Below are 20389 nucleotides of genomic sequence, written 5' to 3'. Positions count from 1 at the left end.
TATATAAAGGACTCCATTCCTTCAACCAGGATGGAAACAACAGTAAGGACGGACGGCTTGGAATCACTATGGGTTAAGCTACAAGGGGGAACTGCAGCAGACATCAAATTGGGGCTATACTATCGCCCACCTGGACAACCGGAAAAAATCGACCAGGACCTGGAGGCTGAATTGAGGGAGGTATGCAGAAGCGGAAGTGTGGGTGACTTCAACTACCCCGGGATAGACTGGAGTATTGGACACTCAAACTGCACGAGGGAGACCAAATTCCTGGAGGCTATGAGGGACTGTTTCATGGAACAGCTGGTCACAGAACCAACATGGGGAGATGCCACTTTTGACCTAATCCTCAACGGGCTAAGGGGACCCGCAAAGGAGGTGGTAGTACTAGCGCCACTAGGAAACAGCGATCACAACATGATCCAATGCAAGCTAGAAAGTGGGTCATCAAAGGTGGTAAGAACCACAACGACAGCATTCATTTTCAGAAAAGGGAACTACGATGCCATGAGGAAAATGGTGAGAAAGAAACTCAGCGGCAACTTAGGGAAGATGGAGACCGTAGAAAAAGCCTGGTCCCTACTCAAAGGCACAGTGCACGAGGCACAGAACCTGTATGTCCCCAGGTTCAGGAAAGGGTGCAAAAAGAATCGAACAAAAAACCCAGTCTGGATAACAACTGCAGTGAAAAAGGCAATAAGCGACAAGAAAGCGTCATTCAGAAAATGGAAAAAGGACCCAACAAAGGACAACCAGAAGGAACATAAAAGACACCAAAGAGAATGTCACCGAGTGGTTAGGAAAGCAAAAAGAGAATATGAGGAGAGACTGGTGGAGGAAGCAACAAACTTCAAATCGTTCTTCAGGTACGTCAAGGGGAAACAACCAGCCAGGGAAGAAGTGGGACCTTTGGATGATGGAGACAAGAAGGGAGTGGTAAAGGAGGAAAAAGAGATAGCTGACAGGTTAAATAAGTTCTTCTCATCGGTCTTCACGAGAGAGGACACATCCAATATTCCAGAACCCGACGAGACCATAAATGGGGATCAGGATGAAAAGTTGGTCCAACTAGAGGTAAGACAGGAGGATGTCCTCCGACAGATAGACAGACTAAAGAGCGACAAATCACCGGGTCCGGACGGCATCCACCCAAGGGTGCTCAAAGAGCTCAGGAACGAAATAGCGGAACCACTTCGCCAAATATGTAACCTATCCTTAAAAACTGGGGAGGTACCGGAGGACTGGAAAATAGCGAATGTCACGCCCATCTTTAAAAAGGGTTCAAGGGGTGACCCAGGAAACTACAGCTAGACCTCGGTTCCGGGAAAGATGATGGAAGCACTAGTTAAGGACAGCATCTGGGAGCACTAAAATGCCACACGTGCTAGCTGCTACCACCTCCTTTTAAACAGGCAGTAATTTTTCAGCTAGCGCGTGCTATACCGCAAGCTAATCTTGTGCATGCACTAAAAACGCTAACGTACCTTAGTAAAAGGAGCCCTTAGTGTTGTAAACTACTTTGACCTGTCAGTTAGAAAAAGCAGTATAACAAGAATAAGAACTTAAAGTAACGCCCCGATCTGCCCATGAAACACCCATTTGACTTACACCTATGTTTACACACATAACCTATTATTAATTCTAATTGGCACTGATAATAGATTGTTAAAATACCAGTTGCGAATTGGGTTGTTATTCAATGAAGTTATAAGCACAGTTTGGGTACGTGACTAAAATTGCATACACAATTTTTAGCGCTTCTTATAGAACATAGCAGGTTAGTGTTAAGAGATAACAGCTGTGCTGGCGTTCCCCCACTATTCCTGCTTTACAAACCGTATACTCTCGTTTGGATTATTTACAATTGATGTCTAAACTGACAGCCTTGAGACATAATACACTTGCATCTTATTCTAAAATTTGGGATCCTTATGTACGGTGGAGGCAGGACTTTGTTTAATTTTGGAAGGGGGATGGGATGTTGGTGTTGTGTGTTGTTTGGTTTTTGCTGGCTATTTTGTATCTAGTCTCTAGCAAGACAAATAACAACACAGTAACAAACATTCTGAGGGTTCCCCAATCTGAGGAGGCGCTCTTTTGCATCTTCCTATTGGGGTGCTTTTGAGTAAGCTCATAAGTTAGCTTGCTATATTTTTACGGCTCGTGGACTTCTCTTGGCCGCCCATTGGCCATAGGCTTCGCGTCTGGACTTTATTTTCCGACTTTCTCAGTTATCAGTTATCATTTTTTTTTTTTTTTTTGCCACTGTGGGACCCATATGTATGATGGTTGGCGAGTCCATCTTGAGCTCTGCTGAGTTTTGTCTAGACCTGTTGTGTCCATACACCTGTCTTATGCTATTATTCCTGGCCTTGTGGGTGGGGTTGGGGATGGGGAGGAATGCTTCTCAGAGTTGTGTTCTTGAGTATTGTACTGAAGAGTTCCTGTACTATATGCTTTTCTTTCTCAATAAAATATTTTGAAATGGGAAAAAAAAGAGATAACAGCTACCACCGAGAGAAGATAAAAGAATTTGACCAGGTATTGCATCTAGGTTGGAAGGTTGCAGGCTCTGATGTTTCTCTAGAGTAGACCTCTTCTACATTTCCATGCTAGTTGTCCAACTCTGCCTTTTAGCCAGCTATCCAACTTCTTTTTCTAAACGTGTTGTTCCACAATGGGCTAATTTTGGAAAAGTTTTGTTTTGATTCACAAGGTTAAATGGAAAAATCAGACAAACTATCAGGGCAATTCTATAAATTTGCACCTCAGTTTAGGTACCCCAGTGCTGTATGTTTAGTGCCAGTTCTATAATGGCATCTAGGAGGTTTAATAGGAGACGGGCGTGGGCTTGGCCCATTACATGAAGCCAGTGAGCTTGTTGGTATATTGATTCGCCCAAAACAACCTATTAGAAACCACGAAGGATTAATTGACAGAAGACTGCACCAATCAAAAACTGTGTTTTGAGTGTATCAGGGAGGTGGCAGTGTGTGGAGATGATATCAGCGTTGTCATGTGACGCTGTCTCCTGGTAAGTAAACCTCCTTTAAGCGGGTGTGCTTAAGTGCTCTAAATGATGCATGTTCCTAAAAAGTATGCACCTAACTGGGAGATATGCTCATAGGCTGCCCATACCCTGCCTATATGTATGCCCTTTTTGCAGTTGAGTGCCACCTTATAGAATAGCGCATAAGTACCTGTCAGTCACTGGTGCCTTTGATGCATATGTGTACCTCTAGGTGCAAGCTTATAAAATTGCCCCATATGTGATTATTGCCCTATCTAAAAGTATCTGTACCAATTGGTGTATTGATTATTTAAAACTATGCACATACTTGTCTACCCCGACCCCAACCCCATCCTGGAAATGCCTCTGGAATCCTTAGGGTCAAAGCACGCATGTTGTAGAATGCATATACTTTTTCCTCTCACAGAGGCTGATCAGTAATCGAAAAAAGTCATTCATGTGAGTAAAACATTTTACTCATAGACAGAGCTTTCATTATTGCCCGTGCTGTCTGAGGTGCATTAGATAATTCATTTCACGGTCACACAAATCTTTTGTCTGGGCTTGAAAGGGCAAGGCAAGAAATTTAGAAACTGTTCTCACCAGCGCAAGGATTTGTCTGTGCAGCACTAATAGAATCTCGGTTCTTCTTGTGGCATTTCTGTGTTTTGGATTGATAAGACGGTAGCCAGTCAATGCTTTCATTGTGAGTTAATTGGCATTTCACTTGCATGACGGAAATGTTTAAGGGAAATGAGCTAGCCTATCTTATTTCCTTTCTGTTGGTGTCTTCTTAATTTTCTGCACTGTTTTCTCTCTGTTCTAATGGCTGCCCTGGGGATAGGCTGACCTCTGCTCTCCGCCTGATATCCTGCAGTTGAATATTCGGCACATTCAAAAGACTGTTGATGCACTGCTGGCACACGGGGATACAACCCCACAATCAACTCCTTCTTTTCATTCCTGGATCCTCCTAGGCCTTTGCCTTATCTACATTCTCTTTTTTATCTTAATGTGTACAAGCTACCACTGGAATGCGCTAACCGCCTGACATATCTGCATGGATAATTATTCTGCTTGTTCTGGGTACATTCATATTTTCCTGCTGCTCCGGCCTCCATCCCTAAACTAATAGCCAAGCCTTTTAAAATGAAAGTGTCGACTTTCCAAATGATGTGGGAGATGATACATACACTCTCTTTCTAGTTCAGATGCCTCTGCATGCTTCAGTGTAGAGAATGACACGGTGACAAAATTCATCACCGTTCCCGTCCCCATGGATAACCGCAGTAAACCTTCTTCATGTCATTTTTTAAGGAGAGAGGGAAGAATCAGAGTAGGAATGGCCACAACCACTGACCCGCAAGCTTTGCTTTGAAGAATGCTGGTGTAGAAGGACTTAGGCTAAAATAGACCCAAAAAAATAACATGGGATTATTTCCCGCGGTTATCTGCGGGGACGGTGATGAATTTTGTCACCGTGACATTCTCTACTTCAGTGTTCTTGCTTTCTTCCATACTGCCTGGTTTACCAACAGTTTGTACGAGATTCAGGCAAAGATCGAAGCCATTCCATGTGGTGCTTGCCGTCTTGTTTTAGCTCTGTTCCCTTCCCATCTAACTGCTGTGCCTCTGAAATTCGTACAGGCCTAAAACATTTTGTAAGTAATAGAGCTAATTTCAGTTGACAAAGGACCTTTTTTTTGCTCTTGTGTCACCATGGGCAACGGAGATTGCATCATGATGTGATGTCTGATGTGAAACTAGAGTGAACCACTATATATTTGGTTTTAACATTAACAACAACAAAAAAACCATGCTGCTTACAAAATGTTATGGGCAAAATGCTTCACACACACCCCCCCCCCCCCAGAATGTAGAATTGTCTTATCCCTGTTGTGAATATGGGTCTGATTTCTTTTTCCCCCCAAATCAGCAAGTATCATCAGTTTCCCACTGTCCGAATATTGGTGAATCTCTGAACTTATTGCCAATTAACCCCCCAGCACTGGTGAGTCAGTACCCTCTAAAACAAATGACAAGTACATTGTGCATGAACAGAAGACAGCTCAGCAGATATTTTTCAGGAGTGTAAAAAAAAGATGCCTTGGATGTGTGCTCCATTGATTCAGATTTTGCTGGTAGCCCAGATGAGTTGTAATGGTTTTGTTTGTTTTAGCACTGTTGACTCTACAGTAGGACTCGTTGGCTATGAAGGAATAACCCATGTGCAACCCAAGCAAGGAACGAGAGACATGTCGCATATGCTGCACTGACGTGCGTTTGACTTTCGCAGTACAAATCAGGGCAGATTATAAAATTATAGCACGTCATTATTTCTATGAGTGAATCACCATGTCCGGGCCCCAAGGAGCTTAAAAGGCAATTCTGTAAACTAAAATCACTGTAATGGACTAAGTCCTCTGGAAAATTACAACAAACAGGCAAAGTTGAGGACTTAAGTGAATGAAGGTTCTTGCTAATTCAAGATACACTATTATGCTCTCAGAGACCTGTGTTTTTCAAGCACATGAGTGTTTGAAACAAACTTCTACAGGTATATGGTTTCTTTCATCGAGCAATAGTGTTCATATATATGTGCAAAAAATGGTACCACAAGTCCTCATAAAGTGCTACATGCAATAAATAACTAATAAATAAGTGTTAAAATTCTCGCACTTATCTTTTAAGAAGTAACTTGTGACCAAAATTGTTGCTGTATGGCTAAACGCCCTACGGGACCCGTTTCACCACAGAATGGGCTTCATCAGGGGTTTTGAAATTATTAGTTATTGTGTAACTCAACTTTTGTTAACACATGAGAAAATGGCGCATGTTAACAAAAGTTGAGTTACAAAGTAACTAATAATTTCAAGACCCCTGATCAAGTCCATTCTGTGGTGAAACGGGTCCCGTAGGGCGTTTAGCCATACAGCAACAATTTTGGTCACAAGTTACTTCTTAAAAGATAAGTGCGAGAATTTTAACACTTATTTATTAGTTATTTATTGCATGTAGCACTTTATGAGGACTTGTGGTACCATTTTTTGCACATATATATGAACACTATTGCTCGATGAAAGAAACCATATACCTGTAGAAGTTTGTTTCAAACACTCATGTGCTTGAAAAACACAGGTCTCTGAGAGCATAATAGTGTATCTTGAATTAGCAAGAACCTTCATTCACTTAAGTCCTCAACTTTGCCTGTTTGTTGTAATTCTGTAAACTAGCCATGTGATTAGCGTCAATAATTGTCAAGTTACGTACGTAAGTGCCAGGCACTCTTCTTTATATTAAGCATGGATGTAATTCTAGATGAGGGACTGACATTCAAGTTATATGGGTTTTACATTTCCAAGGTATTAATATAGAACCAAATCTTTTCCAGAGAAGGGAAAATGGTAAAACTAGAGGGTATAAATTGAGGGTACAGGGAGGAAGACTTAGGAGTAATATTAGCAAATTCTTTTTCACGGAGAAGGTGGTAGATGCCTGGAATGCCCTCCTGAGGGAAGTGGTGGAGAGGAAAACGGTGATGGAATTCAAAAAAGCGTCAGATAAACATAGAGGATCTCTGATTAGAAAATAAAGGATGTAAATTAAAGAACTAAGGCCGGTACTGGACAGACTTTCACGGTCTGTGTCCCGTATGTGGTGATTTGGTGTAGAATGGGCTGGGGAGGGCATCACTGGGAACTCCAGTATCTTGGAGCATGAGGATTTTACTGGCCAGACTTTATGGTAGATATCCTGCAAACAGGATTGTTGGATAGGCTAGAATGAGCTTGGACAGCAACTTTGGCATTTGGAACCTAGGACAATGCCAGGTGGACTTTACAGTCTGTGGCCCAGAAATACCAAAGAAGGGACAAGTTAATTTAATCATGTATTTTTAAAGGGGTATAACTTATTGGCAGACTTAGTGGACCGTTCAGATCTTTATCTGCCGTCATTTACTATGCTACTGTGTTACATATCCCCTTTACTAATGCGTAGCGTGGGTTTTAACATCGGCAGCAGCGGTAACTGCTGCAATGCTCATAGGAATTCTATGAGTATCGGAGTAGTTACCACCATTGCCGGCGCTAAAACCCATGCTATGTGTTAGTAAAAGAGGGGGGATAGTGTGGCTACATCGGTTCATAGTCTAAAGCGCGCAAGGACAAAGGCGCGCAGACAATCGAGCGCAGACAACTGAGCGCAGGACTTAATCGCGCCAAAGAAAAAACGTATTTTAAAGGGCTCTGACGGGCGATGTTGGTGGGAACCCTCCCCCCCCCCACTTTACTGAATAGAGATCGTGCTGGCGTTGTGGGGGGTTTGGGGGGTTGTAACCCCCCTCATTATACTGGAAACTACTTTTTCCCTGTTTTTTAGGGAAAAAGTTAAGTTTTCATTATAATGTGGGGAGTTACACCCCCCACGCCCCCTCCAACATGGCAGTGGGAGGCAGCGCGATCCCTATTAAGTAGAGTGGGGGGGTTGCCCCCATACCCTCGTTAGAGCTCTTTAAAATACGGTTTTTCTTTGGCACGATTAAGCCCTGCGCTCAGTTGTCTGCGCTCGGTTGTCAGCGCGCCTTTGTCCTCACGTGCTTTTAACCCGTCACCACCTAACTTAGGGAGAATTCTATAAATAGTACTCGGGCGCTGAAAAAATATTGGCGTTAAGTGCTAGTCTATAAAGAGCACACGCCTTTTGTGGAATAGCACATAGCACCAATTTCTGTGCTTAACTTTGGGTACCAGAATAATACCTGCTGAAGCCTGGTGTAAAAATGCTGGCTCCCAAGTTAGGTACACAGACCCAGTATTCTATAATTATGCACAGCTTTACGGAATGTCCCTGATATGAGCATCCCCCTCCCATGGCCACGCTCCTTTCGGAATATGTGCTATTGGGGGTAGGCATCCTGCCTTATAAAATATGGTAGAAAACTAGTCTTCCCTAACCCTACAACAAGGGATATGGACGGATATGCTTGGATAAGCCTTTTGGCTGCCTAGAACTTTGACCTACGGAGAAGCTAAGTATTTTTTCGAACTTTTATTTTTTTTTGTCCCTACTTGGATGGCTGATTTTGGTTGCTTCTGCACCCTCGGATGAGAGGCAGAGACAGTTTATATTATATCTTTATTTGCACTTTTAGCACAAAAATTGTTGGTGCACTAGTACACAGTTAATCACATGCCGGGTGAGCCCGAGGATGTTTCACAGTCTATGCTCATATGGGCACATTGTTGTGACAGCTGGCGCATCAGGGGCTGTGTATACCCCGCTGCGAGCTGTGTGACTCAGGGCTCCCCGTTTATCACATAATAATTTTTTGTTTTGAGCTCCTTTGTGGTGTATAATTGTCTCTCCCCCTCACCCTTGTTGTAGGGTTAGGGAAGGTTAGTTTTCTACTGTTTGGGTTTCTTCCCTCTTTTTGAGTTTTTGTTATTTCATTATAAATTATGGAACAGTTAGATGTGCATGAAAATGTAATGAATGCCAATTACATCAATTGGTTATTTGCATCTGCAGAAGCCTAAAAGAATGGTTACGAGCTTGTTAACCAATTAATTTGCATACACATCTTGGCAGCATACCCAAATTTGGGTGCTATATATGGAATCCAGGGGTTAGTGTGCACCTGTGTGTGTGTGTGGGGGGGGGGGTACCCATATCTGGAACATAAACATCACCAAAAAAACACGTACAACTTATAGGCTACTGTGAGGTGCGTAAGTAGCATGGCAATTATTGGTGTACATGTATGCCAGCCATTGACCTAAGTGTGTACTGTAATCTTTTGTTTTTTTCTGTTTTTGTATTGTCTAGTCTATTTTGGGTCCTGGGTTCAGGCCTTAGAGGCAGTGAGAAGTAAAATGAGTCAAAAGCCAGATTGTGCATAAAAAGTATATTTTATAGGAATAAATAGCCTTTTTCAAATATAGAGTATAAATTAGATTTAGAACTGCTTCTGTTTGTGTATGTCTGTGTCCTGCCTGAGAGCAGAGAGAGCCTGTGACCTGTCTTAATTAAATGGTGTGTGTGTGTGTATTTTACTGAATAGTGGGTGTATAGCAGGTGTGTCAAAGTCCCTCCTTGAGGGCCTCAATCCAGTCGGGTTTTCAGGATTTCCTCAATGAATATGCATGAGATCTATTTGCTTGCACTGCTTTCATTGTATGCTAATAGATCTCATGCATATTCATTGGGGAAATCCTGAAAATCTGACTGGTTGCGGCCCTTGAGGAGGGACTTTGACACCCCTGGTGTATAGGTATGAAGAGGTAGAGAGGAAGGAGCAAGAAAGCAGAATGCACAAGAGGGAGATCAAGGTGCTGCAGCCGGTCTTTATAGACTTGAGTTTGTTCGAATGCCTCAAGCACCTGCCCTTATCACATCTGTTGAAATTCAAGTTTAATAGAATTTGATTTTTACGCAATGTCATATACAGTGGTTTGCGAGTGTTTTGCAAGTCGAGCAAAACATTCGCAAAATCGGCGCCTTGGAAACCAAGCGCGCCTCGATTTGCGAGTGCCCCCCCCACCCCCCTGCTAACCGGCACCCTCCCCCCCGCGATCCGGCACCCCCCCTGCCGCCATCGGGCACCCCCCCGCCGCGACCTGAGGTCCCCCAACCCACCCGAACCCTCTTCTTACTTCAGTGTAGCCTCCACACCGGCACCGGCACCAGCATGTCCTGCCGGTGCCCGAAGATCTGCCTCCTGTGCTGGGCCTTGAGCATGTGCTCATGCTCAAGGCCTGAGAGTTCACGTTCTCTACATGACTGTAGATTGCCGTAGTGTATTCTCTGTAAGCTCCCCTTGCATGTTTCGGCTCTTGTTTTGCATGCTCTCTTCTCGCATTGTAATCTGCTGCCACGGCTTCTTTTGTAAACTCCTCATGTTTGAATGTGCTCATGTGTAATTGTAAATCACCTTAACCCTTTATAGGCATAGAGCAATCCACAAATATTAAAACCAGCTACGCTATCCACTCTTACCACAAACTCTGGCAAATGCGTTCCAGAGCTTAACTATTCTCTGAGTGAAAAAATATTTCCTCCTATTGGTTTGAAAAGTATTTTCCTGTAACTTCATCAAGTGTCCACTAGTCTTTGTAATTTTTGACGGAGTGAAAAATCGATCCACTTGTATTATTATTAGGATTTTTATATACCGCCTATCAAGGTTATCTAAGCGGTTTTACAATCAGGTACTCAAGTATTTTCCCTATCTGTCCCGGTGGGCTCACAATTTATCTAACGTACCGTTCTACTCCACTCAGGTGGGAATAGTAGGAAAGCAAAATACATCAAAGAAGAAAGAAGTCTCCGTGTGTTATGCTATTGATTACTCTGAACCCATAAGAAATATTCCAGTTACCTTTATCCTGATAGGAAATATTATACTGAATCAAGGCCTAGAAAGTACTGCTCTGGAGGCGCTTTCAATTCTTGTGTCCTTTCTAGAGAAGTGGAGACAGGAGGTGGCAATTGGACTTGGGTGACTCTGGGTGACAAGGTCTCTTCCTTCAGGAGAAGGTGGGAGTATTTCTTGATAGCAATATACCCCATCTGTGGAATTAGCCCAACCAATTGTGCATATTCGGATGAAAGTTCCTCTAATTTAATTTGGGGAAAGGAGAGCAGATACAAGACCAAAAGGGAACCGTGAAATAATAAAACGCTAACTCACTATTAGAATAAAACATAAGAACATAAGCAATGCCTCTGCTGGGTCAGACCTGAGGTCCATCATGCCCAGCAGTCCGCTCACGCGGCGGCCCAACAGGTCCAGGACCTGTGCAGTAATCCTCTATTTATACCAGTGGTCTCAAACTCATGGCCCGGGGGCCACATGTGGCCCACCAGGTACTATTTTGAGGCCCTCGGTATGTTTATCATAATCACAAAAGTGAAATGAAAGTTTCTTGATCATGTGTCTCTTTAGCTATAAATTATAATATTATTATTAAGACTTAGCCAAAAGGAAAGATTTATAAACAATAAAGAGTTTTTTACCTCATGCAAAATTGTCATTTGTTTAATAAGACATTAACTATTTTTTTCTGAGGCTTTCCAAGTACCTACAAATCCAGAATGTGGCCCTGCAAAGGGTTTGAGTTTGAGACCACTGATTTATACCCTTCTATCCCCTTTTCCAGCAGGAAACTGTCCAATCCTTTCTTAAACCCCAGTACCGTACTCTGCCCTATTACGTTCTCTGGAAGCGCATTCCAGGTGTCCACCACACGTTGGGTAAAGAAAAACTTCCTAGCATTTGTTTTGAATCTGTCCCCTTTCAACTTTTCCGGATGCCCTCTTGTTCTTTTATTATTTGACAGTTTGAAGAACCTTTCCTTCTCTACTCTCTCTATACCCTTCATGATCTTATAAGTCTCTATCCTATCCCCTCTAAGTCTCCTATTCTCCAGGGAAAAGAGACCCAGTTTCTACAATCTCTCAGTGTATGGAAGGTTTTCCATCCCTTTTATCAGACGTATCGCTCTCCTCTGAACCCTCTCGAGTATCGCCATATCCTTCTTAAGGTACGGCAACCAATATTGGACGCAGTATTCCAGATGCGGGTGCACCATCGCTCGATACAACGGCAGGATAACTTCTTTCGTCCTGGTTGTAATACCCTTCTTGATTATACCTAGCATTCTATTCGCTTTCTTAGCGGCTGCTGCGCACTGTGCCGTCGGCTTCATTGTCATGTCCACCATTACCCCCAAGTCCCTTTCCTGGGTACTCTCATTCAATAACATCCCTATTTATATAGTACAGTACAATAACAGAAATAATGTTTACTATTTATTTACATCACTATTACATACCTGTACTGTAGATAGGACTCATCAACTATACAGCAGGAATAAATAGTATAGTTACCATTCGAGCACCCAGACAGTCCTCTAAAACGAGGACATGTCCGGGTTTTCTCGGACGTCTGGTAACCCTATGCTAACTGCAAGGATTGCACTCCCATTCTTCACCCACATCCATCCAGTTCCTACCCCTTAACATGAGACACAGGTCAACACTCAAATTATCAATAATTACTATGCTCATACACATACAGTACACACTAATTTGTGTGTTTACTACTTAATGCATTTTAGCAAAAAGGCCCCTGATGCATGGGTATGGAAATTCATTGAAGTATTTTACATTGACTTTTATGTTTGGTTTGGGGTTGTTGTTGTTTTTTTAAAATCATTGAGAGCAATAATATATTATGTTATTGTAAACTTTTATTTTTTTTTATTAATGTCTTTCTTTTTATCTTGAATACTTATTCAAACCCCCAAGAACTTCCTCTAAAGTTGTGATCTTTAGCTACTGGTATTTGAAGAATGAGCTGCCTGATTTATGCATGCTTGCAGTCTTGGGGAAATGTTTGCCCTTCTAATAATGATATAAACATTTCTAACAACCTTGTTCTGTTTATCTTAAAATCAATCCTACACAATTAACCAGGAAGAGATTAGGACTTGTACCATTTCAGTTAGGCTGAAAACCCAGCTAAGGGGACTGATAGTACCTCTCAGCACTTAGTTAATTTTGATAGGCTCATTCTGTTACTACAGACTTGAATTCAATCCAGTCGGGTTTTCAGGATTTCCCCAATGAATATGCATGAGATCTATTTGCATGCACTGTTTTCATTGTATGCTAATAGATCTCATGGATATTCATTGGGGGACATCCTGAAAACCCAACTGGATTGCGGCCCTCAAGGACCGTCATTTGACACCCCTGGTCTAAATCAATCCGTTCACTTCAGATATATATGCAGTCTAGGAAAAGTTATTCGAGAATGCTCTGTTCACGAGAACTCAAGTCTACATATGAAAAATAAGAGACTGTCAGTTCCTCCAGGATTTGATAATCCAAGTTTATTTTATATACCGTCTATGAAGTATTAGCTAAATGGTTTACAATAAATATAGTATAAAAATATACAACTTAAAATGATATACAGCAATGAAAGGTAAAATTAAATTAAAAGAGGGGATTGGATGACTAACGAAGACTGGAAGGAAAGAACACAGGGGTGCAAAAAATTACATTGAGATAAAATTAAAGCAAAAAGGAAGGAGAGAGGAGTGGAAAGTACAAAAGGGAGGGGGGTCACTTCTAAGGAAGTTTTTTGTTATTCATTGCTGGGATGTTGTCCTTGATTCGAAAGAGTAAGGGATGTCAGGTATTGAAGGCATCTTTGAAGAGGAATGTTTTGACTTTTGATTGGAATTTTTCCAGAAAGGGTTCTAACTTGATGTTTAGAGGAAGGGCATTCCAGAGTGTGGCTGCAGTGACTGAAAAGATTGATTTTTCCCCAATCCAAATGGACAGTAAAATCAAACTTCTTGGGGTCATCTTTATTAAGAACCTCACCTTGCATCAACAAATTAGTGCAGTTACGCAGAAATGTTTTCATAAGCTTAGGCTCATCCGCTCTATCTCTTATTTTCTTAACCCCCACTCTATCAACATCCTGATTCACTCTCTTGTAATTTCAACCATAGACTACTGTGATGCTCTATATCAAGGTATAACCCAGAAAGAAATCTGTCTTTTTACAACTATTACAAAATACTGCTGTTAAATTAATTTATCATGCAAAAAGATTTGACCATGTTACTCCTCTCCTCCGTAAAGCACATTGGCTATCTATCACTCATCGCCTCACCTATAAAATACTTCTCACCTTTAAAACAAAAAACTTTAACCAACCAGCGTTCATTGATAAACTACTGATCCCATACTCATCATCCAGGGCCCTCCGAACTAACAATCAAAACCTACTTTCCATACCATCAATATGCGAACTGTTTTATTTATTTATTTATTTATTTGATTTTTTAGCCCGTCCTCCCAAAAGAGCCCAGAACGAGTTACAATGAATATATTGGTGCATTAAAATTATAAGTAAGATAGGTACTTAGAAATTCCCTTGATACCACCCGCAAATCCATCTTCTCAGTCACCGCCCCCTCTCTGTGGAATGCCCTTCCATTAGATCTTCGATTAGAGAACTCTCTTGTAAAATTTAAAGCTAAACTTAAAGCTTTTCTCTTAAAAGATGCCTATACTCTTTAGCACCAGTTCTCGCTTCTCAAACCCTCAATTCTCGTGAAGCCTTGAAACACCAAAACACTTCTCTTGAAGCGATCCCCACCCTAATGTATCACCATTCTCCATTTACCTCCCTTTTTTATTAATTTTACTTCGATATATTTTAAAACTTCCCCTCCCCTATTTCCCTTTTGTTCCATGTACGTCAATGTGAACTCCTCTATTTGATAAGATATTTCTTTTATTTTCCTTTTTTATTTCTTTTTTAATCTCATTATATTGTACACCATTTAGACACTTGTTTTGATAGACGGTATATCAAAAATAAAGAAACTTGGTATGAGTTGCAATAGTCAATATGTGAAATAACTAAAGAATGGATGAGAATGTTTATAGAAGGGGGTGTCCAGGAAAGAGGTGATCGAGCGAATAAGTTTTAATTTGTAGAAAAACTTCTGAACAACTGAGCTAATTTGTTCATGGAAGGTTAAGTGTTGATCCAATGAGGGATATGTACTCCATGAGGGTAATTCTATAATTGTTAACCCAGAATCATCCCATTGGTACATCTACTTTCTTTTTTCGAATATTAGCATAACTAGAGGTATATCCTTGTACATGTGCTTAGACACAAGCTATCCAATATTGCTTGTCTGTCCATCTGTCCCTCTCCCCTTGGCATTCAGCATTGCCCCTGTCTCTCTCCCTCCTCCCCAAACCAGTATTTCCCCTCTCTAGCTTTGTCTCCCCATGCAGTATTTCCTTTCTCTTTTGTCTCTTGATAACTTCATCCCATCCAGTGTTACCTCTGCTTCTGTCTCCCCCTCCCATACAGTATTAGCTGTCTGACACCCCTACCTAGCACTATCTCTGTTTTCTTTCTCTCTTTTTTTCCCCCTCCCTTCCCATCCAGTCTAGCCCCATTTTTCTTTTCCCCTCCCCAACCATGATCCCTAGCATTGCCCCCCTCACTCCCCCTGCCCCACCACTGTTATGCAGCTTCTTTTGGTTCTCTTCCTTCCGTTTCCACTTTGCCAGGCCCTTGCTAGCAAATAAGAAGTAAAGAGGCATGAGATAGCGGCTCTTCATGCACTGTTACTGTTTCCTCTGCCAGTCCTGCCTCTTCTTATGGAAACCTCTGGGACTGGTAGAAAAAGCAGTAGAAATGCATGGAGAGCTACGATGGAAATTGGATGAAGGGAGCCAAAAGGAGCTGCGTGGCTATAGCGGTGGTGGGGTAGAGGAATAAGGGAAAGTAAAATGAAATGCAATATCTGAAAGGCAGCAGGCCGGCGGGCAGGAAAGGTTGTGATTGGGGTTCTTATACAGGTTGCCTATGCAGCTTTTATATATTTGTAGAATTACATTAGTTGCTAGTTAGTCAATCCCTCCCTTCTTGAAGTCTGCAAACCATTTTGCATTGATGTGAATCATGGCAGGACAGAGCTGCATAGCTCCTGACTTGATCCAAATATCTTTTATGCAGAATGAAAAGGAAAGATCAGCAGGCTGAATCCTTTTGGGATTGCTGCAGAAATGAGAAGTGTCTTCAGATTTCACAAGCAGCCTTGCAGTCTAATTTTGACTTATTTTTTGTCCCCTGACAGGAGAAACTCTGTCTACCACATCACATCTTAGAAGAAAAAGGCCTGGTGAAAGTGAGTGTAACTGTCCTAGCATTGCTAGATGTAACTTCAGTCAAACAGGCCCTGTTGATATGAACGCCTCTCGGCTTTCAGTTATCAAGGAACTGCCTCATAAAGCATTGTTTCTGGACTTACCTGTTTCTCAGCACTTTCGGCATTATACATGAGCAAAGAAAAGCCTCGAGGAGAAGCATCCTGGGCTTCAAAGACCAGAGCCAGCTGTGGAATTTAAAAAAAATATAAGGCCACAAAGGACTCCATGGTTTGCGATGACAAAGCTTTAATTCTGCATCCCCATTATGCTTCTCAGTCAGTCCAGATCCCAGCTCTTGTACTGGAAAATAGTTCTTTTCTAGTAAGTCATATACTTTTTTCAACTGCAGGATCTTTTTTGTAAACAAAACAAAAATTGATTTGTATACCAAAGTGTTTTGAAGCTGGGTTTTTTTGTTTTTTTTTTCAGGCTATATATGGCTCTTTAAAAAAATATGCAGACCTATTTATGATTATTTATTAGTGAACTATTATTCATCCTTTTGGATGTAAAATGTAAAGTAGGATCCTGTATTATTACTGCTTTTATTGTGGTTCAGTGTAGTATATGAATATTAGATTTTTTTAAAAATCCTATTTTAGGGTCATTAATCTTGTTTTATAACGTGATGAGAAAAGTGTTTTTAGAAAAGGAACTTTTAGCTTTTTTTTTCCTGTAGGTTAAGGAGCATATATTAATATAGGGCTCCTTTTACAATGCTGTGGTAGCGAATACCAGCACGGCAAATGTGATGCAGCCCATAGGAATTGAATGGGCTGCGTTGCATTTACCATGTGGGAATCGCTACCATGGCTTTGTAAAAGGGGCCATAATGTCTACATTGCATTCCATTTTTCTTTATATTGCATTCCAACACTTAGACCCTCTTTCGCTGGACCACGGTAAAGGTTTCTAACGCAGCTCGGGACACTAAATGCTCCGACACTCAAAGGGATTCTATGAGCGTCAGAGCAGCATCAGAGCTTTTCGCACTCCGAGCCATGGTAGTAACCTCTACTATGGCTTAGTAAAAAGGGGGGAGTTAATTTGTTGCTGTCTAGGATTTACATGTAAAACTCAAATTGTATTTACATACCACCATTTTTACTTATTGAAAAGCAAAGATTGAAACTTGAAAACATAATGTGAAAAGGTATTTTTGATCCATAAAACATATTTTACTATGCAGAAAAAAAAACCTTTTAACACAGAAAAAAAATTAATATAAGATGCCTTGAAATGTAATTTTGCACTGTATCTTTTTAAGTAAAATGTTTAAAAAAAGCACCAAACAGCTAAACGGCAAGAGACTAGCACAAGAAAGTAGACGGGATAAATAGATCAGTATAGATCCAAAATGCAATGTTTTATTGCTATCGGAATAAAGGGTTCCAGAGTTCGTTCAATCAGGAGCCTTCTGCATTATGAACAAATTCACAGCTTGGAATATGATACATTATCTCCTATACAGTGAAAACCTACATGCCAAAAAAAGGTAGAATGGTGCCATTTTGTTGACTTAGCTGGTCTCAGAGTCTGGTGTAATCTATTTCCTAAACTGGGCATTCAGATTGACGTAAGAGGATAGTTACTATCCTGCAGGAAGACCATGATGTACCTAGTGGCCTAGTAGTTAAAGCAACTGTCTTAGCACCCTGAGGTTGTGAGTTCAATTCCCACTGCAGCTCCTTATGACTCTATTGCCCCAGATACAAAATAAGTACCTGTCCTAAAATAGATAAACTGCTTTGATTGTGTAACCACACACAGAAAAAGCAGTATATCAAGATCCATCCCCCTTAACCATTTATTTGCCCCTTCACATGTGTTAAACCCTCCATTGTTCCATGTACAAAATAAGTATCTGTATATAATATGTACCGTAAACTGCTTTGATTGTAACCACAGAAAAGCAATATATAAAATCCCATCTTCTTGCCCTTCCCTTTCCCTTCAATGCCAAAGTTGTAAGATTTTTTTTATTTTATACCATAACACACATTAGTTTAATTTAACATGGACTACATAATAATGAGATGCAAAGCATATAAATGCATGTAAATTGAATACCATAGCTTGAGTTGAGCTACATTATTCCGGAAAAAAATAACACTAACCCAAAGCTTTTATTATTTTTCCTACCCAGTAGTATCAGGCTGCTACCATTGAGGCCCAGTACTCTCAGGCATCTTCTTAAAGGGGCCAGTCCTGTAGAAATAGAAACACAGTCCAGGGAAACTTCTGTTCCTGAAGGTACCTCTACCCCCCCTCCCCACCGGTTCATAAGAACATAAGAACATAAGAAGTTGCCTCCGCTGAGGCAGACCCTAGGTCCATCCTGCTCAGCGGTCCGCTCCCGCGGCGGCCCATCAGGCCCATTTCCTGAGCAATGGTCTATACCTATCTATACCCCTCAATCCCTTTTTCTTCTAGGAATCTATCCAAACCTTCTTTGAAACCATTTAATGTTTTCTTGTCTACAACAGCCTCTGGAAGCGCGTTCCACGTATCCACCACCCTCTGAGTGAAAAAGAACTTCCTAGCGTTTGTTCTAAACCTGTCCCCTTTCAATTTCTCCGAGTGCCCCCTTGTACTTGTGGCGCCCCTTAATTTGAAAAATCTGTCCCTGTCTACTTTTTCTATGCCCTTCAGGATCTTGAAGGTTTCTATCATGTCTCCTCTAAGTCTTCGCTTCTCCAGGGAGAAAAGTCCCAACTGCTTCAATCTTTCAGTATATGGAAGTTTTTCCATTCCCTTTATCAGTCTAGTTGCTCTTCTTTGTACTCCCTCAAGTACCGCCATGTCTTTCTTGAGGTACGGCGACCAGTACTGGACGCAGTACTCCAGGTGCGGCCGCACCATTGCACGATATAGCGGCATGATGACTTCTTTCGTCATTCCAAACCCATATCATGACTTGTAGACTTGCTCCCCCGAAGACCACCCCCCTCCCCTACCTCTTAAAGGCCCTCCCAAGCATATCTTGCAAATGGCTGGTGCCAGCAAATATGGGGCAGGAGCAATCCTCAGTCACTCCTGCCCTTATAACTCTGGGTTCAAAATGGTGTCTTGGGACCTCTCGTGTAGTTTTATATAGTATTATCATTAGGGGATCATGCTGCCAGAAATAAGAGAAGGGCAAAACAGGTATTTGGAGCTGTAAACTCACCCTCTCATCTTGATGAACAATATGTTCTTCCTGATATCTGTTTGGACCAGTCAAAAGTTTAGATGAGTGCTTTCCTCTTCCCTTTTATTCACTAAAGGGAATTACTTACTAACAGCGTGAGCTAATGCTGTTAACCCACAGGGTACAGAATGACATGGGGACAAATTTATCCCCGTGGGATCTATCTCCATCCCCGTCTCGGCCCCGTGAGTTCTGTCACTGTCCTTGCCCCATTCTTGCAACGTCTGTCCTCATTTGCACAAGCCTCAAACACTTTAAAATCATAAGTGTTTGAGGCTTGTGCAGATGAGGAAATTTGTCCCCGTGGGATCTATCTTCATCCCCCATCCCTGCCCCATTCTCTACCATAGGGCTCATTTTATGCAGTGGGCCTTGTGGTGATTAATAGCGTTGGCACTGCTGTTAGTAAATGATGCCCTTAGCTTGATTTTGGCATTGGTACAAGGAAGTATGTCGCGTATTCTCTGGGGTATTTATAATATGATTTACTGCCTAGTTCTGAAGTAGAGATGTGCATACATATTGTGATCTTTTGGCCCAGTATTTCCTGGATAGTAGCAGTGCTGTCTGGATTAGCGCTCTATCCAGGCCTATCCACGAATATTCAGTGGCACTATCCAGATAGTGCTTCTGAAAATTATTACAGACCCTCCAGCAGTCTCCGTGTAGTACCAGAATGGCAAAGAGTGGAATGGTCAGTGCATAACTTTGAAATCGTGTGTGCATATATAGAACCTGCAGAGGTTACATCAGTTTTCAAAATGAAATTTTTTGCTTTAAAAAATGACCTGGAATAAGTATACTGTATATACAAATTAGCATCTACTATCAGTGTGGATACTTTATTTTTCACATGTATACTTGTACACATAGGGCTCCTTTTACAAAGCCGCACTAGGGCCTTAACGCGCGGAATAGCGGGCACGAAATTGCCGCACGCGCTAGCCGCTACTGCCTCCTTTTGAGCAGGCGGTAGATTTCCGGCTAGCGCACGCCAATCCGGTGCGTGCGTTAAAACCGCTAGCGCGGCTTTATAAAAGGAGCCCCTATTTTTGAAAATGCAAGAGCATGTTTGAAAGTGAAGAGGTGAGTTCCAAAATCCTTTAAGTACAAACCCCCAGAGTCTATATAGTCTGCCTCAAGTTAGGTTCCTTCATCAGCATGCCTAGCCAATGTGTGCAGGCAGATTTAATCGGCACCGATAATTGGCAATTGTTACCTTGTAATTGAAGTAAATTGTACTTAATTGGTAGGCGTGTAATTTGGTAGGCGTCTAGTCCAAGGCACCTACCACAAAGTAGGTGTAGTTAGGGACAGATCGTGGGCATGTTTTATATGTAGTCATATGTTTTGGACTTAGGCACCCACATTTAGGTCAAGAAAACCCTGGCATAAATAGGATGTGCCTAAAGGTAGGATGCCTAGGGCTGCCT

At 41.7% G+C, this 20389-nt stretch overlaps 1 protein-coding gene across 3 annotated transcripts in view; it reads left to right on the top strand.

Moving 5' to 3' along the window:
• Nucleotides 1-18107, top strand: part of LRCH1 (leucine rich repeats and calponin homology domain containing 1) — a 372824-nt gene extending 354717 nt beyond the window's left edge. For all 3 annotated transcript variants that reach the window (XM_033949848.1, XM_033949847.1, XM_033949846.1), the window contains one exon: nt 15694-18107. In XM_033949848.1, the coding sequence (XP_033805739.1) occupies nt 15694-15807 (114 nt within the window). In that variant the 3' untranslated portion in view covers nt 15808-18107. The remainder of the gene's footprint in view (nt 1-15693) is intronic.
• The last annotated feature ends 2282 nt before the right edge of the window (nt 18108-20389 follow it).

The sequence above is a fragment of the Geotrypetes seraphini genome, chromosome 6 (genome assembly GCF_902459505.1).
Source record: "Geotrypetes seraphini chromosome 6, aGeoSer1.1, whole genome shotgun sequence".
In the NCBI taxonomy this organism is placed as follows: Eukaryota; Metazoa; Chordata; class Amphibia; order Gymnophiona; family Dermophiidae; genus Geotrypetes; species Geotrypetes seraphini.
This window is presented reverse-complemented; position numbering and strand designations above follow the sequence as displayed.